This window comes from Hippopotamus amphibius, chromosome 1, assembly GCF_030028045.1.
Source record: "Hippopotamus amphibius kiboko isolate mHipAmp2 chromosome 1, mHipAmp2.hap2, whole genome shotgun sequence".
Taxonomy (NCBI): domain Eukaryota; kingdom Metazoa; phylum Chordata; class Mammalia; order Artiodactyla; family Hippopotamidae; genus Hippopotamus; species Hippopotamus amphibius.
Window position 1 is genome coordinate 57,064,549 of NC_080186.1, and position 27,411 is coordinate 57,091,959.

General features: G+C 36.1%; 1 protein-coding gene and 1 pseudogene across 1 annotated transcript in view; one reads left to right on the forward strand and one right to left on the reverse strand.

Annotated features, from left to right (window-relative positions):
* Nucleotides 1–1,303: 1,303 nt before the first annotated feature.
* On the reverse strand, nucleotides 1,304–1,761 carry LOC130839608 (FUN14 domain-containing protein 1-like; annotated as a pseudogene).
* A 2,703-nt stretch (nucleotides 1,762–4,464) lies between these two features.
* GTF2B (general transcription factor IIB) overlaps nucleotides 4,465–27,411 on the forward strand; it is a 30,235-nt gene continuing 7,288 nt past the window's right edge. The window contains exons 1-3 of the mRNA XM_057713852.1: nucleotides 4,465–4,542; nucleotides 8,534–8,640; nucleotides 27,105–27,238. Coding sequence (XP_057569835.1) covers nucleotides 4,526–4,542; nucleotides 8,534–8,640; nucleotides 27,105–27,238 — 258 coding nt within the window. The 5' untranslated portion in view covers nucleotides 4,465–4,525. The remainder of the gene's footprint in view (nucleotides 4,543–8,533; nucleotides 8,641–27,104; nucleotides 27,239–27,411) is intronic.

A 27,411-nucleotide genomic window follows, 5' to 3' on the forward strand; every position in this document is an offset into this window, starting at 1 on the left:
ATAACAGTATCCAACTCATAGAGTTGTTGGGAGGATTAAATCAGTTAATATATGCAAAGCCTTAAAATAGTACCTGACACATAGTAAGCACTATATGAGTGTTTACTAATACTATTAATATCATGATTATTGTTTATTATTACTTCTACCTGTATTTAAATAAAGCTTTATGCCTTAAAATTAAAGAATAAAAGAATAATGAATGCTTCTACAAATATAATCTGTATTTCCCAGGACACAGCAATTTGGGCTTAAAAATATAGTCTTGCAATAACAGTTACATGGTAGGAAGGCATAGAAATGAGACAATTTTAGACTCAGTCACTCCTGGCTTTGAATTCTATCACCACCACTAATTTATTGTGGAACCCTGGGCAATTTAACTATTCAACCTCTCTAAGACTTTAAAATGAGAATAATAATACTTACCTGACAAGATAATGCAGAAATAGATAAGGAATGTGAGGTGCCTGATAGATGGCCTAATGCAAAAGGACCTCAAGAAGTCACCTAGTTCTTGCAGTTTCATGTGGAGCCCTCCCTTTCCCTCTCTGGCTCTCTGCCACCTTCAGCAGGGCTTTACCCTTCTGCCCAGTGAAGCCAAACCAGCAAGAAGCAGGCCCAGGACAACCACCAACTGAAAATTTAGTGAGTAAAAATATCTTTGGTAATTTAGGAAGTATTACAATGCTATATAAAAAAGGTTTAAAAGTCCATGTTTTTTAGAAATGTAGACTAACATATGTATGGGTCAAGGTAATATATGGGATTTGTTTTTTATTTTTATTTATTTTTATTTTTTATTTTTTTAGTTTTTTTTACAGTTCTTCAGTTTATTGCAAACATACCTTTAAAAAAAAGTCACCCCTACTGTTGAAGCTATAATACAAATTTTTTAATTATTAGCACTAAAAAGCACAATAGAGAACATCCTATTTAAATAAAATGAGGGTAATATTTCGCTGGGGAATATATCCGACTGATTTTTTTCTCTCTCCATATCTATATCCAATGATAGCATTTTACAGGCAAATTTTAAACAAATGCAAATTTTTAAAAAATAATGAAAGCCATGTTTTGCTCAGGAATACTATTATACACATATCACACAGGTTGTTTTATAGCAGATACTAGTCTGCCAAATTTCAGATGGCAAAATGCTAACCAGTGAGTTTGGTATTGACCAGCTAGTTGTTTCTTGTCATCCTGTCAAAGGGTAATGTTAAGACCATCTTGTCACCACCATTTCTCCTCTCAGAGGTGACTCCACTGTGATAGAACATTCATATCCTTAATCATATCCTTAAGATACAAGGCCTAGCAAAAAGCCTCCCACAGATCCACTGGATATCACAATGTTCTGCTTGACAAATTCTGTTGCTTCTTCTATTATATTGTTGACTTAAGGTGCTGCCTTATTTGCTCGTTTCTTAATCTGTCTTTTTGCTTTGTTTACATCTTTTTCAACTCTCTTCCAGTCAATCTGCACATAGCCACTGTGACTGGCAATCTGAAGGAGAAGAAAGCCACCACCAGTTGCTGCAAGTTTTCCAACTTTCTGAAACAAAAATCCCACACACCAGCCACTCACTCCACCCATTACAATATGGGGGGCTACTGACTATTTTTCTACCATAGGTCCAGAACTGTGGCCATTCGATTCCACCAGTGGTGTCTTCTTGCATACTCAGTTAAATCCAACACTTCGTAAGAATCATCATCACTTTCATATTCTTGGGGTGGGGGGTTCTGGGTCGCCATGATACCGCCCTTGTTTTTTAAAATACTTTAGCAAAGGGAAAAAAAGGAAAGAAAAGGATACACAAAAAAATTTGGCAAAATCATGATAATTGTTTAATTAGGATGATAGGTATATGAGAATTCACTATGTTATTTTCTCTAATTTTTAGTGTTTGAAAATCTTCACACAAAAAATTTGAAAAATTAAAATACAAACGCCTCACATTTCTAGAAGTAATACATATGGCCCCTTAGCCACCAGGCACATGAGGTTTGTCTAATAGTTTAGGCATTTCATCTCATTTCCAAAAGAGTCCCAGTCAGAACTGGTCATACATTTCAGTGAATCCTCTATCCTTCCTAGTCCAGCAGAACACATCATATGACATATTTCAAATATTCCATAATTTCCAAATATTTGTCAAACCTTGATTAAATTAGGAAATTGTCATCTTCTGCAATATCACCATACAGACACTTTTATAACAGACACTTATATATTAATGTTTCCAAAAGTGAGGCCACAAGGGAAATCTAATGAACCGCCATAACATTATGCCAAGCGGAAGAAGTCAGACGTAAAAGACAACATATCATATGATTCCATTTACGTGAAAAGTCCAGAAAAGGCAAATCTACGGAGACAGAAAGTAGATGAGTGATTTTTGGGGCTGGAAGTGGAATGGGCCTTAACTGTACATGGGCGTGAGTGATATTACTAGGATGATGGAAATCTGCTAAAACTGGGTTGCACAACTCAGTAAAATTACTAAAAAATCACTGACTTTTAAACAGGTAAATTCTGTGGTATGTAATTATATCTCAATAAATTTAAAGTATATATCTAGTTGGGTCACAAACTTTAAAAAAATCATTTATTAGGTATGTAAAGCATTTTATACTTGAGAAGAACTATAACCTATCAAGCTGTGGTTTCACAGTAGTGATATAAACTTTTAAAATAAAATTTTAAGTTAAAAAAGATGAATTAGCTTAAATAATTGATTTAAATAAATAATTTTAAATAATCCATATAGTTAAGTTAAATAAAAATGTTTATATTAACACACCAGAAGTTTTGGTAAATGATAGTCTGGGTTATTGATTCCTAGGTGACAAAACCCCAACTCTGTGTATGTATGTTTCAATCTCAGGATCAGATATAAAGATTAAGTGGGATAATGTTGATGAAAATGCTTTATAAATTGCCAATGCTGTACTAACAACAAAAAGAGGAATGGCCTACCTAAGCTGCTTCTATTTCAATATAAAAGAAATCTTAACTAGGTTTTGACAGACAGAGATGCTCCAGGTGGGGCCCAAGTAATTTAACCATTGCCCAGCTTCCTTCCTCTGGTGTTTCAATTTCTCTGATGGTTTCTTCCTTCCACAAACATTATTGAATGCCTACCATAAACCATTAGCTAGTAGGTCCTGATCTTGATTCTCAAGAGGTGCCCAGTTCCCTTCCTCCTCCTCTCCCTCTTCTTCTCCCAAGCCAAGGTGCTCCACTGTGAAAACTTCCTTCTGGATTGGGGTGCAGCACCCCCAAACTCTTTCCTGGTTGCACTTGGCACAGCTGAAATAAATTGGCAGTTTGAAACTTTACCAGATATTGACGGATAAAAGCCCCCACAAAAGTACAGTCAAGTTTTTAAGTTACAGGATTACAGCATGGAAGGCCAAAGGAAAAAAAAAAAAAAACCTCTCCTATCCCCACCTGGATTTCAGTTCCTAAACTTCTGCCTCTTGTTCGTCCTAAGGAAGGGAGTCTTTCCCACCTTTCAAGAAAACAATGAGAGCTCAGTGACATTTAAGTCCCATGCCCAAAAGAACAAAGCAGCCACTATATTCCAAGTTCTCATCCCCATAGAAACCGGGAGCCCCTTTCCCTCCGATTTCCACAGGTCCAAGGGTGGTTTTTGTCAGCAAAGTAGTGTTAGTGTTGCTGTAGTAATAGCAATAAAATAGTATTTTATTACTATTCTGACATTAGTTTGGCTAATTAATAAATCTAGGGACTTTTTGCAGTATCTAACCATTTTTGCCACGTTCTTTATATTTCAGCTATGCCAAATTTGCAAAGACCATGAAAACAACAGTCAGGTTACGGCCCACATCTCCCTGCCTCACGGTGTACAGTGCTCTCACAAGGTTTTGTTTCATCTCCTGCCAATTCTAAAAGGGTATGCAAGGCAGATACTATTACCGCTTGCACCAAAGCGAGAAGGTACATGCCTACGAAGACACAGCCTGCTAGCTGATGACAGAGCCTGAATTGACACCTATGCGAGCTGACCTAAGTGAATTTCTCTTTATTCCAAACACCTTGGTGGAATCACTCTTCTAGGCAAGTAAGAATTGCGCTTGAATTGGAGTAGCTGACTCGGGGAGGGGGGAGGGGTGGTTAGCCCTCGGGGATGGGGCTTTACCCCCCTCCACGAAGCCGGGCTATCTTTGTGTTTTAACTCAGTAAAGTTGAGGGTATCTCTAGCGTAGCCCCTTTGCAGGGTGCCCTTGAAAGATTTCCTGGGTAGCTTCCTCGATTCGCCCAGCTATATAGCAAATGACCGAAACTGAATAGGAAAATAAGAAAACGCAAAGCACGCGGCGCACAGGAACTCACTTTTTTTGGCCTTTCTCCGGACCCGTAGCCGCGCCCTATTACGACTGCGTGGGCGGCTCGCATATAAAAGCCAGTCTCGCAGCGTTTCGTCGCCACAGTATCTTCCTGTTTGCGGAGGGTGCGTTGTCGCTTGTAGCTGGAACCGCAGTGGCCGTGAAGATGGCGTCTACCAGCCGGTTAGTACGTCGAGCCGAGCCCCGCCAGCTGAAGTGCGGGCGGCGAGTGCTGGGGCTTGCTAGGCGGCCGTCAGCGCTCCCGCGTCGGGCAAAACGCCCAGGACTTGCGGGGAGAGGCGGCCGGACTGGCTGGGCGCCCCGGACAAAGGCATTTCCAGACGCAGGGCTGGCAGGGGTGTCGCAGGGGGTACCGAGCCGCCGGCGTTTCTCCTCCAGCGTCCTAGGTCGTTTTCTCACCCAGGCACCGCCGTGTAGGGGCTCCTGTGTGTCCCCAGCTACTGTTCTCGCGTCTTTTGCGGATATTTCATCCGTCCTTTTTTCTTGTTAATTTTTTCTACGCTCGTTTTTTCTATCTGTGGGTCAACCAGCCTGAGGGTCCGTGAATCTTGCTTTCTAAAGAGCGGGAAAGGGTTAGTTCTAGGTGCCTATCCATCTGACAGAAAGTTACGGGCGTCGGCATTGGTAAGCCTGATGGAAACTGATTGCCACCCCCGAGGCCTTTTGAAGTGGAAGCTAGGGCATTTCTGAAGAGTTGATTAAGTTCCCTTCTAAGAGGTTTTCTTCAAGAGTATGCAGTATGTCATCTGCATACTCTTGAAGAAAATCTTACCTGAAGAAAATTACGTATGCTGGGAAGTCACTCTTTAATATTGTATTTTAAAAATGTGATGTGCTCATATATACAGGAAATGGATGCAGTACTATTAGAGACAGCCTTTAATCCTGTGACTTGAAAAACGCTTGCAGACCCTAATTATATCTCTTATGAGCACTATGAGGTAGATATTAGGATTTTTGCATAAGTGTAAACTGAGTCATGCCAGTGTTGACTTTTCCGAGGTTAGTGTTAGAACAGAGTGTAGGGTCTCGGATATCTATTTCCTGTTATCATACTTGGCCTCTAGTTCACTCATAATATATTAAAAGTATCAAATTAAATTCTGTAGCTTCTGGAAGGCAAGGTAACTGGCATAATTTTTCTGAACCAGTTATCATCTCTGGAATTGAATTCCTGATGAAAGCCGTTATCACAAAATAGTAAGCTGGAGAAGTCCAGGCCCTTTCTGGTGACTACCCAGGCTTACTGCTTTGTGTTACTGTATTTTTAAGAGGTTGGGGGGAGGAGGCAGCCTTAGCTAAAACTACTTGGACACAACGCTTAAAACCAATGACTTGTTTACTGATTGTAATTCTATGATTGAATGCTCAATCATCCTATCTGGGTGTGGCTGTCAGGTAAGGCTTCCTTGTAGGTAAATGGAGAACTAGCTTCCCAAAGACACGTATCTGTGACTTATATTCTCTCATGGCAGTAGATCTGAAAGGTAAAAGTGGTCATATTTGGGCTCAGCTTTTGTGTATAATAGAACAGGAAATGGTGTTTGTAAGGAATGTTGTAGTAGTTAAATATAGTAAATTCACTTGATAGATTCTTTACCAAAAGAATATATTTCCTTTGTGTGTCTTTATTCTCTTCATTAAAAAAAAAAAAATCTTTGCAATATTTCTTTGAAATTTTTTCTGGGCATGTCCAGCTTTTAAATATATGTCATTGTAGTTGTCTGTTTCTTGAGTTTTTCTACCAGTGAGAACAAGGTAAATGTTAGTATTTCTGTCACGTTAGTTTTTTTCCTCCTGAGGAGGATATACAGTTATTAGGCTGTGAAATTGCTTGGTGTTTTCACAGAGAAGAACACAAATGTTGTGAGTTCAAATCTAAACTCCACCACTTATTAGCTCTGTGACTTCAGGAAAATCATTCCCTGAGCATAATCTTTGAAATGGAGGTTATGCTTAATTTGCAGAGTTGCTAAAGAAGATTAATAATATATGTATAATACTAGACACATAGTAGGCACCCAATAAATGATAACTATAAATGAAGTTTGGGATTATGTGGCTTCTTAGGCAGCCTGAGTTGTTTTAATGTCGGTGGTGGTGAACTCCATTCCTTCCCTCTTGTTTCTCTCACTTCCACCACCACCCCACACTTTCTTGCGGTTCCTCTTTTGTATTTACCCTTGTGGGTAATTTCATTAAAAGTTGAGTGCTTGAGCACAGTTTCATTTTATTTTGGAAAGATAACACATGCAAATCATACAAAAGCAAGAAGAAAAGTGAAAAAGCAGTTTCCTTCTTTACCTAGCTCCTAACCATTTAATTCTTCTCCAAAGCAGTCATTGTAACCAGTTTCTTGCTATTTTCTTAGTGATTCTGTGGTTTAACAAACACATGCATATAGTCCTAACTTATCTTTCCAAAAAGTAGTCTAATATAAACACTGTATGCTACTTTGCTTTTTACCTTTTTTTGAGAAGTTAGCACACACATTTTAAGTGTACAGCTCAATTGCAAGTGAGCATATATACATAGCTTCCACCCAGGTCTAGAAATCAAATACAGCTAGCACCTGGAAGCCTCCTTTATGCCCGCAATCATTACCCCTTCCCAAAGATAACCGCGTCCTAACTTCTAAAACCATAGATATGTTTTGCCATATTTAAACTTTATATATAAATGCATATGTATTCCTCTGTGTCTAGTTTCTTTTATGAGCATTTTGAGATTTGTTCATGTTATTGTATATAACTGTAGTTCATACTTTTTTCAGTTTCCTGTAAAATGCCTACCTTACTCTTTTCGCTTAGCATGTCTTTGAGATGTTTCCATATCATTTTTATGTACATATACACGCACACAATATTCCATCTATTTTTTAATAGTGTGAAATATATCAGTCCTTTGTATGCTGTGTGCCACATGGATGCCCATTTTACACATTTGTAATTACTGTTACTCTACTAATATTTTCCTTTATTTTGACATAGGTTTTTAAAATAATTTATACTAAGTTCTTACTGTTTTATTTGTCATAATTTATTAAAATATTTTCCTAGTAGAAATTTATGGAATAAGCATGAATATAAAGCAAACCTCCATTCCCTATTTCCCCAATGAAAAGATCCAAGATGTGTTCTGGTTGACCTGAATATATAAATTTTGGGAATATGGATTATTTTATCAGTTTTTCAGTGGGTATCACCTATGTTGAAAGTTAACATTCTGAACAGATGTCTATTTACATACTTTAAGAATGCTTGATGTTGTCTTTTATGTGCATGTTTGTGATGGCCAAAACATAACCTTGTTTTGTATTACTTCAGGTGAACTTTTAAAAAGGGTTTATTTTCAGTGATACCAGACATTTGTGATTATAAGGCCACACTCACAGAAATAATTATTAAATCTGTGTTAAATATCTTTGATGCTTTTTAGAACTGATTCTGTCAGGTTATTTAAGGCTGATGTGTCTTTCCCAGACTGCCTTATTTTCAAAGTAAAATAATCTAACAAATTATTAATATCACAAATAGATTAAAAAGTAGCTTTTGAAACCATTTCTTGGATGCCAGCAAACTTAGTTGTGGACTAAGTGAAATCATCAGGTCTTAAATTCAGCAGAGCCACATCTACCACCCTCGTTTGTATACCTTTTAGGTTCAGTGTACTATTCTAAGTTTATTACTAAGGTATCTAGCAAGTAGAAAAACAGACTTGAAATTTATTCTCTGACCAGAGAAATAAGTGGCAAGGGTTACAAACCCAGATGGTTATATGTAAATGTTGCACGTTATTGTGGTAGCTAGTCATTTCTGTGCTAATCAAGATTTGTAAACATTTTAGTAGCCTGCATGTTAAAAGAAAAAACACTTGTTTTCCATTTAAGATTTTAAAGCCTTCCATTCTGCAAACCAGTAACTATTCTTAAAAAAAAATTCCAGTGGTATCTGTTAATTACTAGCTAGGCTTTAAAGTCACCTAACTAGAAGTGTACTTTGAAAATTTAGTTTAAATGTATTATAAATGTAAGTATATTATAAATTTATTGGAAAAGTATTCAAAACCCTCCTCTTTTTTCCCCCCGAACGATTAGTGCTTTGTTGCATGTTGGTTAGGAGGATATTAAAAAAAAATTTTTTTTTTCATTTAGCTTGGATGCTCTTCCAAGAGTCACATGTCCAAACCATCCAGATGCGATCTTAGTGGAAGACTACAGAGCTGGTGATATGATCTGTCCTGAATGTGGTCTGGTCGTAGGTGAGCAGTCTTAACTGAAATCAATATTTTGGGCACTTTGCTTTTATGCATTTTCCAGACTTTCTTAATGAATACATTTTGACTTCTTTCCCCTACAGGTAATTCATATTTATTGTAAAACAAAAAAGTTAGAAAAAAGGAAATAAGTAAGAGTAAAATTCAGAGACAACATATTTTATTGTCTGTACAAACACACATATTTCATAATATGGGGTAGGATGGAACATCTAAAATTGAGATAGCCGATACAGAAGAAAAGGCCCTTAGTCCTTCATCTCCTGAGTCCTTAGTCTTAAACATTTGATGCACTCTTGTGCATATGAAATAATGAATAAGTGTAATCTAACTTTTGTGACTTCTATATATTTAAACATGATTTATTTCAGAGTAATAAAGGTAGATGAGCATGATTTATTTTGGAGTAATAAAGGTATATCTTTATAAAGGTACTGAGTCTCATCTAAGGCCTGTTAGTCCTCAAAAAAAATTTGTTTTAATTTTCATTTGCTCATGTAGAATGATTATTTATGAGCTTGTAGTGTGAAAATGTTATTGCCAAAAGTACTACTTCTTAAAATTTCACTTTTATTTCTACTTGTTCACTAATCTAGTATAACTTTAGGGTAGAGATAGTCTGTTCAAAAAATTTTTTTATGGTGGGGTTGCCACCAGCACCTGAGAAAAGGAGTACTACTTCGGAGTTTGAGATTCTCAAGAATGAAACTGGTAGTAGGACTGTGGGAAGTATAACAGAAACATGGATGGTGATATACTGTGGAAGTGTCTTGCTTGGAGGACATCTGTAATAATATTTATCCAAGTAGGCTGCTTGCCTCAGACCTCCATTGGGAGTTTTAAATCATACATAGTTGTTAATAGGAATTGGAGTCCATTTGAAATTATATTCTAATCAGCAGTATTAACAGTTAATATACTTATATGCTAGACAGAGTTCTAAATGACTTATGATTCACTCAGTTTATCCTTAGGGAAACCTATGAGGTGTCTTCATTTTAGAGATGCAGAACCTGAAGTTTAGGTAGTTTGGCAGTCTAGCTCCACTGTCTGCATGGAAGCCAAATTTCTATCCTGCCATTGCCTTTTGTAATAAAATGAGTTCAGTCTGAGATTGGCAAACTGACCTGTCACCTGTTTTTATATGGCCTGTGTGCTGAAAATGACTTTTACATTTTTTAATTGAAAAAAATCAGAATAATATTTGGGGACACATGAAAATACTATCAAATTCAAACATCAGTACCCATAAATAAAGTTTTATTGGAGCATAAACACATTCATTTGTTTATATATTGTCTATGGCTGCTTTCATGTTCCAACAGCAGAATTTAGTGGTTGCAACAGAAACCATATGTAGCGCTCCCATCACATCATACTCATGCTCATCGCACTGCAAATCCCAGTGGTGCAGTTATAAATCCACAGCATTTTGAGTGCCAGGCATATCTCCATACCGCAGCATTAATTTATTTATTTTGTTGCCACTGCATACACATCATGTCAAAATGAGAAAAAAAGGTGAGCTGTGAATGTCATTTTTTTAAGGCACAGTGGAGCGTAGGTTATTTGTTAATGAATTAGATGGAAAGCATTGTGTTTATTATGCAGTGATACTATAGATGTGCCAGAAGAATACAACAAAAGTTGACATTACCAGACTAAGCACTCATCACAATACTACTAACTCAGGAAAACAGTGGTCAGAAAATTTAGAAAAAGTAAAGTGGAATATCTCATCAGAGCAGAATTTCTTTACAAAAATAAAAGAATAAAAATAAGGCTGCAGCCAAAGTAAGTTTCTGAGTGGTTCATTTGTAGGCCAAGCAGGAAAGCTGTTTACCAATGATGAGTTAATTAATTCGTGTTTGATTGTAGTAGCTAAAGAAATGTGGCCAGAGACAATGAACTTGTTTAAGACTGTTAGCCCCTCAGCAGAAACAGTTGCTTGAAGAGTTGAGGATGTTGGGAGTGACATCAATAGTAAATTAAAAATCAACATGATTTATTTGAAGCATTTTTCCTAAACTCTTGGTGACTGGACAGGTGCTACTGATCCTGCTGAGTTGTTTATTCAGGGAGTCAATGCAGAGTTTGCAGAGACTGTATGAATCAGCTGTATGGAACAACTACAGGAGAAACTGCTTCCAAATAAGTTGCCAAAATACTGGTTCAGTATAACCTGAAGTGGAATCCGCTAAGATGTGTTAAAAATAATGTGTAGGGCAGAATACTTAGTTGGACAAACTTACAAAGATTGTAAATGGAAAATTTTGAAGTCTGTAGTTTTTCATTGTATTACTGATCAGGTGTGTTGTGGAAAAGGTTTGAATCCATCATGTGTTATTGATCCAATAGTGTCAGTGGTGAATTTCATTCACTCTTATGGACGTAACTGTCATCAGTTCCATAAATTTTTGTCAGAAATAGAAGCTAACTAGCCTGACTTGCCCTACCACACAATAATTTGGTAGCTTAGCAGTGGCAGAGTTTTCGTGTGTGTGTTTCTTTGTTTTGTTTTTTTGTTCAGGGCCAAGGCTGAAGTTTTTCTGAGCCAATACTCCATCAGCCACTACTATTAAACACAAATGGCTTCGGAAATTAGGTTTTCCTGCAGACTTGCTCATATTTATTAATGAATTCAGTCTAGAACTGCAAGGCAAAACAGTGCCTGCATGTTGTTTACACTGTGGTAAAGCCAGTTTGACAGCAACTAACATTATTTAAATCACAAGTAATGTCAAATTGTTTTAATATATTTTATATACTTACATTGCTGTCAGAAGTTAAAACAAGAACTAAGATTTTCGTTCCCACACAAATTTGCAGTGGATATATTTTTCAAACTCAAACTATATTTTAATGCGTGTTTTTCAGACCTGGATGCAAGTGCAAAGGAAATTTTCATATTTTAAAACTGCTTAACTGCAATTAAGGAGATTCCACCTAACGTTCAGTTGGAAGTGATTACAGTGTAACAACATGTTAAAAGGCAAATATCAGAAGAATCTAATAAAGTTCTATAAATGCTCTCCAACCAGTGAATATGCTCAATTAAAAATGCTTGTGGATTAATATCAGTATTTGACAGTACTTGTCCATGTGAAAAAGACATTTTTAAAAGTGAAATACATAAAATTTTGTTAACAAAGCAGTGACAGATGAACATTTGTAATTGATTTTGATGGTAGGGAACACTAACTTTGAACTCTAAGTGAAATGTTATCCCCCCAAAAGAGAATTCTATTCTTCTCAGTAGTAGAAATGTATTACAACAAATTGTACCCAATTATTATATCTTTAATTTCATTGATTAAAAACTAGTGGATTTTTCTCTTTTTATATAAGTAGCTATGTAACATCCTCAGTTTGGCCTCTTGACCCACAAAGCCCTTTGCAGAAAATGTTTGCTGACCCCTAAGTTAAAGGAGAGCATTCTGATTCTTCCAGAGTATTAAGATCGAACTGATAATATAGAAGAGTGAGACAGAGACAGAAGATTGAAGATAATTTCAGATTTTTGGCTCTCCTAACTTCTGTAGCCATTTGAAAAGTAGTAGTGCAAAAATACTGCATTATATTTCCAGTCTTTCTGTCAGCTTCACTTCCACTTTGACTGGCAAGATAGTTGGGTAAAATTAAGCAGCTGGAGAAGGAAGATATGATTCTCAAGACTTACACACTTCTTTGTGCTTGGAATCCTTAATTTTTACTTGTGTTTTTTCTGCCATATCAAACCAAAGGAAGTGAATTTTCTCTTAGTTTTGTTTTGTTATTAGTCTTGAACAGCATCGAAACTACTATTTATCATTCTAACTAAACCTACTAGGCTAAATTTTAAGGCCTGAAAATTTTAAAATATAATCCGACTAAGCTTTTCTGTATATAGAAATATGTTTGTGATACTGGTTTTTCTGACATAAAATATAACAACACTTGTTTTAAAATATACAGTAGCCTCATTCACAGATATTGTGGTTAAATGTGTAATATGATGTCCTGCAAGTGAAGAATCTATTCCATGACCAGACAAGCGGAGGCAGGCAAGAGTCTGCTAAGAAAGTTCCCTTTTGCTGAGAATATCATCAATCAAATGATGTTGAAATGGTTTAATTGATCATGACATTCCATGGGTCTAAATTTTAAAAATATGTATACATATGTACGTATATACACAAATGTATATCATTGTCATATATTAGTAATGAATTTAGATTTGCATCATCTTGCTGGTTTAAAGGCATATGCTCTTTGTTGCTAGCGAAATTCAACCTTTATCTCTAATACTGTGGAGATAGGGAAGAAATTAAGCTGGACAGATATTCTGCAGTCCATTGAGGGCATAACATTTGTGGCTTTTTTCATATTTGAGTTATTGATGTTCATAGAGATTTATATCTAGACAACATCATCATGTGTTTCCTAATAAAGAATCTTGGTGTACATAGTTTGATTGGACTTGCCATGAAATTTTACTTTTTCTGAAAGTTTTTAGATTATAACATTTATTGAATAAGCATTTTGAACAGCTTTCTGTTTAAATAATCACCAGACAACTTTAGAAACAAAGTCTTTTAGAATTGTTTTGGGGCAGCTCTGTACTTAATTAGTATTTAATATGTTCTTAAAACTTAGGGCAGCCCATTGTCACTAACTCTCCTTAATTTCAAACCCAAGACTAGATACTGCTCAGTTATCATCTTCAGAGCCATGTGTTATCCCTCTCAACTGAGTCATCGAGTCATCAAGTAGGAGAGCCCATTGCTATTATCTGTTTTTGATTAATTAATTTATTTATTTTATTCTCTGTGTTGGGTTTTTTTTGCTGTGCGTGGGCTTTCTTTTTAGTTGTGGTGAGTGGGGGCTGCTCTTCGTTGTGGTGCGTGGGCTCCTCATTGCCATGGCTTCTTTAGTTGCCGAGCACGGGCTCTAGGTGCGTGGGCTTCAGTAGTTGCAGCACATGGGCACAGTAGTTGTGGCTCACGGGCTCTAAATCGCAGGCTCAATGGTTGTGGCGCACGGGCTTAGTTACTCTGCAGCATGTGGGATCTTCCTGGAGCAGGGATCGAACCCGTGTCCCCTGCATTGGCAGGTGGATTCTCAACCACTGCGCCACCTAGGAAGTCCGCTATTATCTTTTTAAGTGAAATAATTCATGGTACAAAAAATATGTTTTAGGTAATATAAAATACCTTTTCTCTAGTCTCTAATAACACTTTCTCACTGTCCTTCAATCCTTCATTCATAGGCTCCTTGGGCCCACTAATCACTCTTCAAACCAGTGCCACATGTTTTAGGACTTTCTTAAAGCAACATCATACTTTCAGGAACTAATTTCTGTTTCAGTTACATGACAGATCACCTCAAAATTTAGTGGTTTATAACAGCCACTTCATTTTGCTCATAATTTTATTGGTCATTAATTTGGGAAGGACTCACTTGGGCCATTGTTTTGGCACTGGCTGGACCTGGGAGGATCCACTCCTGTAACGGCTTTCTTCACGTGCATTTTGGTGCCTTTCTGCTCCTTGACCTCCCCACGCAGATGGGTCATCCTCTAAAGCTTCTCCATGGTTGTGTTAGAGTAGTTATATTTCATACATGGTGGTTGGTTTCTAAGAGAAATATCCCAAGAGTAAGTGTTTTGAGAGAGAATGGAAGCTGGACTCAAGTAGTTAAGGGCTGTGCCTTGGAACAGGGTCACTTCTGCCTTCTATTAGTCAAAGCAGCCCTAAGACTCAGTTAGTTTGGAAGGGGAGGAGAAATAGCCCCACCTCAGTGTGAGGGTGACAAGGTCATTTTGCAGAAGAATATGTGGATGGGAGATATTATTGCTGCTGACTTTGGAAAATACAATTTGTTATGTGTTTGATGTCCTGTTTAATTTTTCCCCAGTATTTGAATGGTTGTGTAGTATTTAGTCTCTCCTATAATTTAGGTTGTTTCCAATTTTTTGTAGCTGTTTGTAGTACTACTTATGTAATAGTTTTATTGACTCTTGTATTTGAATTATAAGATTGTTATTTTAGACATATGAAGTATTATGATTTGTCATTGGCTTTCTCATCAGTGACCCTTAAGATAGTGGTAATGATCTCTAAAATAGGGCCAATTTTTTAAAAAAAGCTTTGTCATTTCTACCATGAAACTGTTGGCTCTAACAGCACTGTTGGTTTATTTCCCCCAAATCCTATGTGATGATGACACTTTAAAAGTTGAGCACTAGGTGGCAATATAATCATATTTAGATTATCAATTTGCTCATAAATTCGACAGTGTATGTTGTTTATTCATGATTTATAGGCTGCAAAGTATTAAGTTAGTAAGCTGTTGTGACAGCTATTAAAACATGAAATTGGTTATCAAGACTTTTATAAATTAGGATTTCACAGTGAGGTGTTGTATAGAACTAGTGTATCATTTCTACTTAAAGCCACTTTCTGTGTAGCATTTAGAATGGAATTCTTTCATCGTTCTTAAAAGTAATATAAAGAAAATACCGGAAAATAGTTTAGATGAATTTTAAAGAGAAAAATGAGTCAGTTTGACCTTCCCTTCCTAAATTCTTTCTGGATATTGTTTATACCAGTGAATCTGAGACATGAATGTGAATGTGCCTTAAAAAGCAGCTGAGAAATATGTTTTAATAAGATTACAGGCTGCACTTCCAGAAACTCTAGCTTCAGGTCATACATTGGTAACAAGTTAAGAAACACAAATCTGTCCTATAAACTTTATAATTTGCCACATTCTTTGAGATCTCTGTACTTTTAGGCTTTTCATCTTTGATTTCGTATTTCCGCATGTCTCTGGACTGCAAATTCCTGTAAGGTAGATATCTATGTGTGTCCATAGCTCCTAGGATAACTAGGAGTCAGTGGCCCTGGAGTCGAGACTTGGCTCTACTGCTTAATAAGTTATGTAACTAAGGTCAAGTTACATAATTTATCCAAGCTTAACTTTCTTTATGTGTAAAATAAGTACACCCCCCCCAAAAGGGCATGTGCCATACATCTCAGATTTGTTAGGAATTAATAAGAATCAAATCAGATAATGTATAAAAATTTATAGTATAATTTTAGTAGGAGATTTCAGTGATACATATTTTGGGGATATAAGTACTCCTTTTTTCTTAACCTGTAGAAAAAATGGGTGACTCTTAAGTCTGAGATTCCATTCTTCCTCGCAAGTCAGTTGCGAAATGTGTTTGAGTGATTATTATGGGTCTGGCGTATTTGATGCTGCAGCTGTAGTATTTTAAACATTGTCAGATTACCATCTTTAAATTTGTATTAGCAGTATTTCCTAAAGGAAAATATTCAGCTTTAGTTTAATACAGCCAAGCTATATATTTAAAACTAAGAAATACTTGTATTCACTTTCAAATTCTTGCTTTGTCATCTCTTGTAAGCCCTCAGACACAGTGTGTTGGCTTAAACGGTTTTCCAGTGCTTTGGATTTATCCATCTTGAATAATACATTTTGATTATTGAAGTTTTTGACTTAGCACATTTGGAAAACTTTTATACCTTTAAACTAAATGGTTTTAGAAAAATCTAGCCTATGAAAACAAGTAGCTTGGGGAATATATTCTGTGACTCTTACTTCTGAATTCTGTACTATAGGTGGTATGCCAAAATGTTTAAATGAGATCCATTTCCAGAAAGATGGCAGAAAGAATTGAAATTCTGGGCAGTTCCTCTTAATATTTATTACCTTTTAAAAAATTCCTTTATTAATTTACAATAAGAAAGAAAACAAAATCAGGTTTTAATATTGTACTACAGAATACTTTTGGTTGTATTTACCATTTATAGCTTGCCTGGTAAGAAGGTTAAATGTTTAATTTGTCTTTGTGTACTGTTTTCTTTAGACTATCAGGCAGAGTACCTTGTTCCTCCTGGACATCCTGCTTATCTCTCTCTCTTTCCACCCCACCCCATTATTCCTTGTAGCAGAAGATGCTGGTTATTTCAAAGTATCTATTACCCAGCTCTTTCTTTAATAATAAAAATCCCTGAATTTTAACTGGGCCTGTGGCTGCTCAGCTAGACTGTATTTCCCAGCTTCCCTTGTAGTGAGGTATGGCCACCTGATTAAGTTCTAAGAGTGCATTGTAAAGTAGAAGAGATTTGTGTGACTCTAGATCCTACTCCAAGGGATGTGCTCTCCCCTTTTCTCCTTCCTATTGGCTAGAATGCTGACACGATGGTGGGAACTACCAACAGCCATCATATGCTACAAAATTCAAGTCATGATGAAGATGGCTTATCAGAAAGATAGGAGAAGCCTGGGAGTCACATTAATCCAGAACTATTAACTATGGACTGGTAACCTGAGAAAGTTCTATCTTGTTGAAGTTACTATTGTTTTTGCTTTGATTAAAAACCTGTGTCCTTCCTAATACATTTTTGGAATCATACTGGGAGTTTATTTTTGTTTGGGTTCTCTGTTGTCTGCCCAGGATTTTTGAGTACCCAGAGAGGCTGAGAGTACTTGTGGTGGATTGGAAGGTTTTCCCACATCACTGCCACCACTGGATTTGGATTGATAATTCTTTATTACAGGATGAATAAGCATAAAATTTAACCTGAGGCTTATGAATGCAGACTGCAATAAAGAGGAACAGTGGTCCTATGGACTTAACAGAAAATTCTGCTCCTGATACATTTTATCAGAAAAAAAGTTATAGAAAATAACTGCTTTTTTTGTGATCAATGAAATAAAGCTTCCTTAATGTTTCTATTAAAAGTGGTCAGAAAGAAGATAGCACAAGGAGACAAACACAGTAAAACTGTTTTAGATAGCAATGAGCTAACTTAACATTCTACAAAATTGAATCAATAAAGCAGAAAACAAATCTGAGAATATAAAGAGTGAATTTTGGAAAGTGATAAAGACAAGATACCACTATGGCACTACTTGAAGATCCAGGTGAATATGATAGTATTAAAGGTACAACAGAAGAAAACTTTACATTCCTCACAGAAGACCCTTTAGGGTTGCAAATCAGGATTCCCATGCACCACTGGGGAATGTATCCTTTTAACAGGTAAAAAGTTTTATTAAAAATTTGTAAGCAACCAACCAGTAAAAACGTTACTTTGAAGAGCCCTAAAATTTCTACTGACAGATTACTTCTCTGCGACAGATGCTAATACAAGGAAGTTAACTCTGATTCCTGTTTGCCTTGTGACAAAGAAAGGAGGTCATAGAACAGTCTTTTTAAAATAAATTTATACATCAGTCCACAAAAATACAGAGCTGAGTTTTATTTGCTTATTGCCATTTGGAACAGTACTGATGACTATTCACTGATATTCTGGTTCTTCTCTTGGCCCACGTGGTACAGTTGTATTTCCCCACTCCCTTTGAAGTTAAACACCCTTGACCGGCTTTGGCCAATGGCATGTGAGTAGAAATGTTACTATTAGAAACCATTGAGTCAGTGCATAATTCACATTCCCATTTCCTAGCATGGTGACTGGCATGTCTCCAGTGGTAGGAATTCCATCATCTTGAATAAGGACTGCATAGAAAGGAGTGCTGTCTACCTATACACATGTAGTACGAATAAGAAAGAAATCTTTGTTTTAAGCCACCTAACTTCTGAAACTGTTTATTACACCCAAATAATTTATCTTAACACATAAGTACAAGAAGAGTAATGACCTACAACTATGGTTAGCTTTTATAATGTAAGAAGATAGTATGTAGTAAACAACTATCATCTGCTGAGATAACAGACATTTAATAAACTCAATGCTTTTCCTTCATATATGATACTATGAATTAGAGTAGAATGATGCTTTAATGGAAGACTATTTGAGTTCACCTGTTACTTTCATGTATAGTGTTGAAGTATTGGAGACATTACTACTTTAAATCAAAGGCATTCTTTTCAAAGTTCTGACAAGTGCTTTAGATATAAAATAGAAATGGGAGTTAAGCATTGGAAAGAGAATAAGTTCTTTGCCATTAATGGGATTCTATATCTGGATTACTCAGATCAATTTTAAATTTTTTTTCATCTTTGTGGAGTATAATTTCTTTACAGTATTGTGTTAATTTCTGCTATACAACAAAGTGAATCAGCTATATGTATACATATATCCCCATAACCCCTCCCTGTTAAGCCTCCCTCCCGCCCTCCCTATTCCACCCTCCCGATTCCACCCCTTTAGGTCTTCACAAAGCATTGAGTTGATCTCCCTGTGCTCTGAAGCAGCTTCCCACTAGCTATCTATTTAAAATTTGATAGTGTGTATATGTCAGTGCTACTTGCACACTACATTCCAGCTTCCCCCTCCCCACTCCCACTCCCTATCCCCTGTGTCCTCAAGTCCATTCTCTACGTCTGCATCTCTATTCCTTCTCTGCCACTAGGTTCATCAGTACCATTTTTCTAGATTCCATATATGTGCGTTAGCATACAGTATTTGTTTTTCTCTTTCTGATTTACTTCACTCTGTATGACAGACTGTAGGTCCATCCACCTCACTACAAATAGCTCAGTTTCATTCCTTTTTATGGCTGAGTAATATTCCATTATATATATGTGCAGCCTCTTCATTATTCATTCATCTGTTGATGGATATTTAGGTTGCTTCCATGTCCTGGCTATTGTAAATAATGCTTCATTGAACATTGTGGTACATGTATCTTTTTGAGTTATGGTTTTCTCAGGGTATATGCCCAGTAGTGGGATTGCTGGGTCATATGGTAGCTCTATTTTTAATTTTTTAAGGAACCTCCATACTGTTTTCCGTAGTGGCTATATCAGCTTACATTCCCACCAACAGTATAGGAGGGTTCCCTTTTTTCCACATCCTCTCCATCATTTATTCTTTGTAGATTTTTTGATGATGGCCATTCTGACTGGTGTGAGGTGATGCCTTATTGTGGTTTTGATTTGCATTTCTCTAATGATTGGCAATGTTGAGCATCTTTTCATGTGTTTGTTGGCAATATCTATGTCTTCCTTGGAGAAATGTCTATTTAGGTCTTCTGCCCATTTTTGGATGGGGTTGTTTGTTTGATACTGAGCTGCTTGTATATTTTGGAGCTTAATCCTTTGTCAGTTGTGTCATTTGCAAATATTTTCTCCCTTTCTGAGGATTGTCTCTTTGTCTTGTTTATGGTTTCCTTTGCTGTGCAAAAGCTTTTAAGTTTCATTAGGTCCCATTTGTTTTTGTTTGTTTTTATTTTCATTATTCTGGGAGGTGGGTCAAAAAGGATCTTGCTGTGGTTTATGTCATAGAGTGTTCTGCCTATGTTTTCCTCTAAGAGTTTTATAGTATCCAGTCTTACATTTAGGTCTTTAATCCATTTGGAGTTTATTTTTGTGTATGGTGTTAGGAAGTGTTCTAATTTCATTCTTTTACATGTAGCTGTCCAGTTTTCCCAGCACCACTTTTTGAAGATGCTTTCTTTTCTCCATTGGATGTTCTTGCCTCCTTTGTCATAAATTAGGTGACCATAGGTGCATGGGTTTATCTCTGGACTTTCTATCCTGTACCATTAATCTATATTTCTGTTTTTGTGCCAGTACCATACTGTCTTGATTACTGTAGCTTTGTAGTATAGTCTGAAATTGGGGAGCCTGATTCCTCTGGCTCCGTTTTTCTTTCTCAAGATTACTTTGGCTATTTGGAGTCTTTTATGTTTCCATACAAATGGTAAAATTTTTTGTTCTAATCCTGTGAAGAGTGCCATTGGTAATTTGATAGGGATTACATTGAATCTGTAGATTACTTAGGGTAGTATAGTCATTTTCACAGTATCGATTCTTCCAATCCAAGAACATGGTATATTTCTCCATCTGTTTATGTCATCTTTAATTTCTTTCATCAGCACTTTATAGTTTCCTGAGTACAAGTCTTTTGTATGCTTAGGTAGGTTTTAGGTATTGTATTCTTTTTGTTGTGATGGTAAATGGGATTGTTTCCTTAATTTCTCTTTCTGATTTTTCATTGTAAGTATATACGATTGCAAGAGATTTCTGTGCATTAATTTTGTATCCTGCAACTTTTCCAAATTCATTGATGAGCTCTAGTAGTTTCCTGGTGGTAGCTTTAGGATTTTCTGTGTATAGTATATCATCTGCAAATAGTGACAGTTTTACTTCTTTTCCAGTTCCTATTCCTTTTATTTTTCTACTTTGATGGCTGTGGCTAGGACTTCCAAAACTATGTTGAATAAGAATGGCGAGAGTAGACATCCTTGTCTTGTTCCTGACCCTAGTGGAAATGCTTTCAGTTTTTCACCATTGAGTATAATTGTTTGTTGTGGATTTGTCATATATGGCCTTTATTATGTTGAGGTAGGTTCTCTCTGTGCCCATTTTGTGGAGAGTTTTTATCATAAATGGGTGTTGAATTTTGTCAAAAGCTTTTTCCTGCATCTGTTGAGATGATCATATGGTTTTTATTCCTTAATTTGTTAATATGGTATATCACATTGATTGATTTGCATATATTGAAGAATTGAATCCTTGCATTCCTGGGATAAATCCCACTTGATCACAGTGTATGATCCTTTTAATGTGTTGTTGGATTCTGTTTGCTAGTATTTTGTTGAGGAGTTTTGCATCTATATTGATCAGTGATAGAGGTCTGTAATTTTCTTTTTTTGTGATATCTTTGTCTGGTTTTGGTATCAGGGTGATGGTGGCCTCGTAGAATGAATTTGGGAGTGTTCCTCCTTCTGCAATATTTTGGAAGAGTCTGAGAAGGATAGGTGTTAGCAGTTCTCTAAATGTTTGTAAGTTTTGCCTGTGAAGCCATCTGGTCCTGGATTTTTGTTTGCTGAAAGATTTTTTTATTACAGTTTCAATTTCATTACTTGTGATAGGTCTGCTTATATTTTATATTTCTTCCTGATTCAGTCTTGGAAAATTGTACCTTTCCAAGAATTTGTCTTCTTCGAGGTTGTCTGTTTTATTGGCATATAGTTGTTTATAGTAGTCTCTTAATAATCCTTTGTATTTCTGCAGTGTCAGTTGTGATTTCTCCTTTTTCATTTCTGATTTTATTGATTTTATTGTCCTCTCCCTTTTTTTCTTGATGAGTCTGGCTAAAGGTTTATCATTTTGTTTTTCTCAAAGAACCAACTTTTAGTTTTATTGATCTTTGCTATCATTTTCTTCGTTTCTATTTCATTTATTTCTGCTCTGATCTTTATGATTTCTTTCCTTCTACAGGTCAATTTTTTTAAATTAATAGACTGTTAAGAGTGGCTGAGTATAAGCATATGAAATACCATAGCAGTTACTAGTTAGAAAATGAGATTCTTAACGACAACAAAAGGTCTAAATGTGACATATATGTAATGTGAAAGAATTCCTTGAGAAAGAGTATATTCCCTTGTCCAAAAGATTGATAAATATTGTTGTAACTTCCCCCAAAATGTATAGGTTTGATGCAGTTTAATTCAAAATCAGCAGTATTTTGGTGGGAGTGAATTTTAATTTTTAATTTATTAAGGTATAATCGCAGACAATAAAATCCACAGATCCCAGATGTATGGTTTAAATTTTGACATTGCATGTACTGGTGTAATCAACACACACTAATCAAGATGTTTAGGGACTTCCCTGGCGGTTCAGTGATTAAGACTCTGCACTTCCACTGCAGGAGGCATGGGTTCAAGCCCTGTTCAGGGAACTAAGATCCCACAAGCCACATGATTAGGAAAAAAAACAAAAAATGTTTAGACCATTTCCCTCACCTCAGAAGTTCCCTTATGGCTTTTTCTAGTCAATCACCTCTACCCCCCCACCTCCAACCCAACAACCACTGTACTGATTTCTATCCTCATAGGTTATTTTCCCCGTTTCTGGAACTTCCTGTAAATAGAACCATATAGTATGGTTGGGTTTTTTTGTTAGTTTTGTGATTGACTTTTTTTGGCTCAAAATAGTGCTTTTAAAATGCAGTTATGTTACTGCATTATTAGTAGTTTACTTGCTGAGGAGTATTTCATTGTTTATATTTTCCCACTGATGCACATTTGGGTTGTTCCCAGTTTTTAGCTAATGTGAATAATGCTACTTGTATGAGACCTTTTTTTTTTTAATTATTTATTTTATTTATTTGGCTGCATCGGGTCCTAGTTGTGGCATGCGGGATCTTCGTTGCAGTGCATGGGCTTCTCTCTAGTTGTGGTGCATGGGTTCGGTAGTTGCAGCACGCAGGCTTAGTTGCTCCGCAGCACATGGAATCTTAATTCCCCGACCAGGGATTGAACCCAGGTCTCCTGCATTGGAAGGTGGATTCTTCCACCTTGGTGGTCTCAACCCCTGAACCACCAAGAATAAGGGAAGTCCCATATTCTTGTATGAGACTTTTGTAGGCAAAGCTTAGGAGTGGAAATGCCAAATCATAAGGTGGGTAGGTGCCACAGTGGTTAACGATTTTAAACTGGTGTAAATGATTTTGGCAATTATTCTCAATTTCTTCTTGAAAAATAAAGAGATGAAACTCATTGTTTTAGAATATAGTAAAATGTCTTGGTTAATACTCTTTCGACACTACTCTGATACATGAATTGAGAACTATGCATGTGTGTAATACTTAAATATGCATATTGAATCTGTTTACCTTTTTGGATGGGAAACTTGATCAGAGTGTTAGCGATCATACTCTACAGATGGAGGGAGGAGTGGTGCTGTTACATACATATAGTAGTGCTATGATTTTGGCTATTTAAGTCTTGATATGTAGACTTTCTTTCTGATGTTAATTTTACAAAAATCAGTGTGTGGTTAAGAAAGGAACTGATAAAAATTGGCATGTTTCTCTGTTTCTAGAACGTTGAAGGCTATATGAGGTTTTGTGTTACATGCACACACGCTAATTGGCAGGCTACTTCTTGTCAAAGGTTGGTTATACCGAAACAGTATGGCTGCCTTGTACACTTATTCCTTGAAAAATTCTGTAATGCCGTTTCCTTCCAAAGCAACTTTTAAAAATGCTCCTTCATTTGGATGTTCTTAAATAAAATCCTTTATGTATTCTGACTTGTTTTTTTCTGAATGATCCACCCTATTTCTTGTTACTCATGCACTTAATCGGATGGTCTAGTTGTAGTTTCATGATGTGCTATTTGAGTTATTTTGGAAATGCTGTGTTTTGAGCCGTGAAGTATAAAAAGAGGGAATGGCTCTTAGCACAAACCACAGATTGTTGAATGAGTCATGTAGATCATTCCCACGTATGTGGAAAAATTACATCACTACCCAGTTCTGGGCTTTCTATTTATACTATCCTAGGCCAGCTTTTTGTTGTTGTTGTTCTGGTTTTTTTCCCCTCTTCCTAATCCAGCTTGTCTTTTTTGAGGCAGTACAAAGCAAGCACTGAAAGAAACTCATGGTAAGTTACTTTTGGGCCAAAAGGAAAATGCTGTGAAATGAAGCATGTTGGCTAACTAATACTTTATCTTCAGAGTTCTAAAGAGACTTAGAAGATATAAGTTAGTAAAGATAAAGTATTCTCTTAATAATACATCCATTGTATTAATTAAAATATTAAAAGTTAATGATGACATTTGATTTTTTTTAACTTAAATTTATTAAGTAATTCTCGATTTGAAGACCACAGTAGTTGCTTGTTTTTTGTATGTTTGTGTTTTTATTTCACTGACTAGGAAAGTTAAATTCACTTTTCTCTCTTTGAAAATAGGAAGCATGGAGACATCATGGTATCACTTTGATCAGTGGATGGTATTAAAGGGTCTGAACTTTGTCTAAAAATCTTGTTTTGGGAGACTTCCCTGGTGGTCCGGTAATTAAGACTCTAGACTCCCAACGCAGGGGGCCTGGGTTCTATCCCTGGTCAGGGAATTATATCCCACATGCCAAAACAAAGATCCCGCATGCCACAACTAAGACCCGGCGCAGCCAAATAAATAAATATAATAAATATTTTTAAAAAATTAAAATCTTATTTTGGTGTTTTGATAGAAACTTAGTGAAAAGAGCTTGTAATGGAATAGGTACAATATATTTTTAATCTTACAAAAAAACATGTATACACACGCATGAAAAAGACAGAAAGAATATATACCAAAATATTTACAGTGGCTGTCTTTGGATGATGGGAATACAGGTAATTTTGTTTTGCTTATATAACTTTTTTGTAAGCAGCTACTCTTTATGTAAAAAGAAAGAAAAGTCAGTCTCTTTAGAGTGGTCTCCTTGAGACATGGGCCTTGCTTGGTATTGTAGTAAAGCTCAGTGCACAATTACAGATTTTATGTTACTTCAGGTAAGTTTTAAAAATCATTATTAACATATAATTAGAATTGCTTCCCAAGTTTAGTGATGTTCGCTATTATGAGGAGAAAGCAGAGAGAAATCCATCATGACCATCGCATCCTTTTAACTTTTTCTCCTTATTTTGGGCCCACCTGCCCAATCTCTGATCCACAGAAGTCCTTAACTGATCTCCCCGCTTCTGCTTTCCTTGGCCATTCTTATTGCATAAGGTATGGCAAATGGGGATCCTATCTCTATCTCAGTTCCCTAGTGACATGGACACATGATAGTCCAAGTGAGATCTGGTTATTCCCAAGTGATCGGAGAGTTCAAAAAAAAGCAGATTTTCCCAAAACCATCAGGAGTGAATGGTTCTGTTGTGTATTTACCTATTTTCTTAAATATAACACTGAAGTCAGATCACTATACTCTATGTATAAGCATTTTAGTTAATATACCATATATAAAAAAGTATAGACGATTTAGCACAATGTACATTGAGTTCCTTCCTTCTATTCTCTCCCTACCTCATTTGCTGTCCTACTGATAGTACTGCAGCAAAGCATTCTGACATTGATACTTTAAAAGTCTAATATGGAGATTGTTTTCCAACTGGTACTCTTCTTACTCAGAATGAATGTCAAAATGTCAGAATGTTTGTCATCTTACTGTTATAGCAATAAATAGCTAATATCAAGCACTTACTTTGAACTGGTTTTTAAGCACTTCATGTGTATTTTAAGCACTGGACCTATATTAGTTTATTTAATCTGTAAATCTTTAAAATGAGGTTATTGGGGAAATTTAAAGCTGAGGAAGTGAAAATGCAGAAATGAGGAAATTTGTCCAAGGCTAAGCAGCAACTGATACAGAGTCCACACTGTTAATCATTATATTAATTGACTGTCAACACCAGACTTCTTTTTTTTTATTCTTTCTTTATCTTATTGGAGTATAGTTGCTTTGGTCATATAACTGCTGTGTCAGTTTCTGCTGTACAGCAAAGTGAATCAGCCATGTGTATACATATATCCCCTCTTTTTTAGATTTCCTTCCCATTTAGGTCATCACAGAGCATATCTGTTTTATACATGGTAGTGTGTATATGTCAATCCCAATCTTGCAGTTCACATCTGCCTTTCCCCCTTGGTATCCATACGTTTGTTCACGAATACCAGGCTTCTTTTAACTGCTGAGATAAGTTATTTCTGCCATTCCTTTCTCCTATTTGTTGTGTATAGCCACAGATGAAAATGGCCTGGTTCCTGCTTTCAGTTTTATCACACTGGTGGAAAAGCTCATGTTTTACAAATGTAGTATAGAACAGATTTTGGAATCCTATTCGCATTTCAGTTTTAATTAATCTGTGATTAAATATGTGATCTTAGGCAGATTAATTTTATTTCTAATGTGGCAGTAAAAGTGGTACCTACCTGTATAAAGCTTTGAAGATTAAAAGAGAACATTTACAAAGGGCACAGTGACTAGCATATGCATGTGTTCATATTAAATATTGTCTGTGATGGAGGTATGGAGGTATTACCGGCACTGAGCATTCCCCTCAAAGCAATTATCTACACCAGATCTACCTGTGTCTGGTTTCTTGGCATGACGTATTTAGCCACTGCTTCTTTGCCTAAAAAGAAAAATTTGCCTACCTTTCTGCTTACTGATTCTAGGCTTAGTTTATTCTGTATGAATTATTTGGCCCAAAATATTTTTTCATCAAATAGTTACTAAAACATACCCTTAGGCTTAGTTCTTTGCAGAGCATTGCCTGTGAAAACTTCATAATTTTTTAAATGTTAAACTGTGTGTATTAATACCATTGTAAAGTGTTCTCTGTTTTTTTCCATGCCTGTTGCATATTTTGTGCAAATTTTGGTTCTTCATGGTTATATTACTTTATCTTTGCATCACATATGAATAGCTTTATTTTGATATTTGTCTTTGACTAATTCTTTATTCCAGGAGTTAGAATATGACTAATCATAGCATAATGTTTAAAGAGGTTTATTATTGGACTGGCACAATAGGAATGTTTTAGGACAGATGTCTAAGACGAGATACTTAAGTTGAAGCCTGATGTTCGTGTTGAGAATTTCTGGGAATAAAAGGGCTGAGTTGGGCATTATGCAGCGTTAAATAAATCCTATCTTGACAAGACAATTTAGATTTGCACTTATATTCTCAGGTGACCGGGTTATTGATGTAGGATCTGAGTGGAGAACTTTCAGCAATGATAAAGCAACAAAAGATCCATCTCGAGTTGGAGATTCTCAGAATCCTCTTCTGAGTGATGGAGATTTGTCTACTATGATTGGCAAGGTAATAAATCCATTCGGCAAGAAATAACAGGTGCAGACTGACCCAAGACCTGTTTGGGAACTTTGCAAAAGTATCAGTCACTGCCCCAGTGAGGAATCTTGATCTGAGAATAAGATTTTCCAGTAATACTGTTGTGACTAATGGTTGCCTTATGCATTTCTTCCATCTTAAAT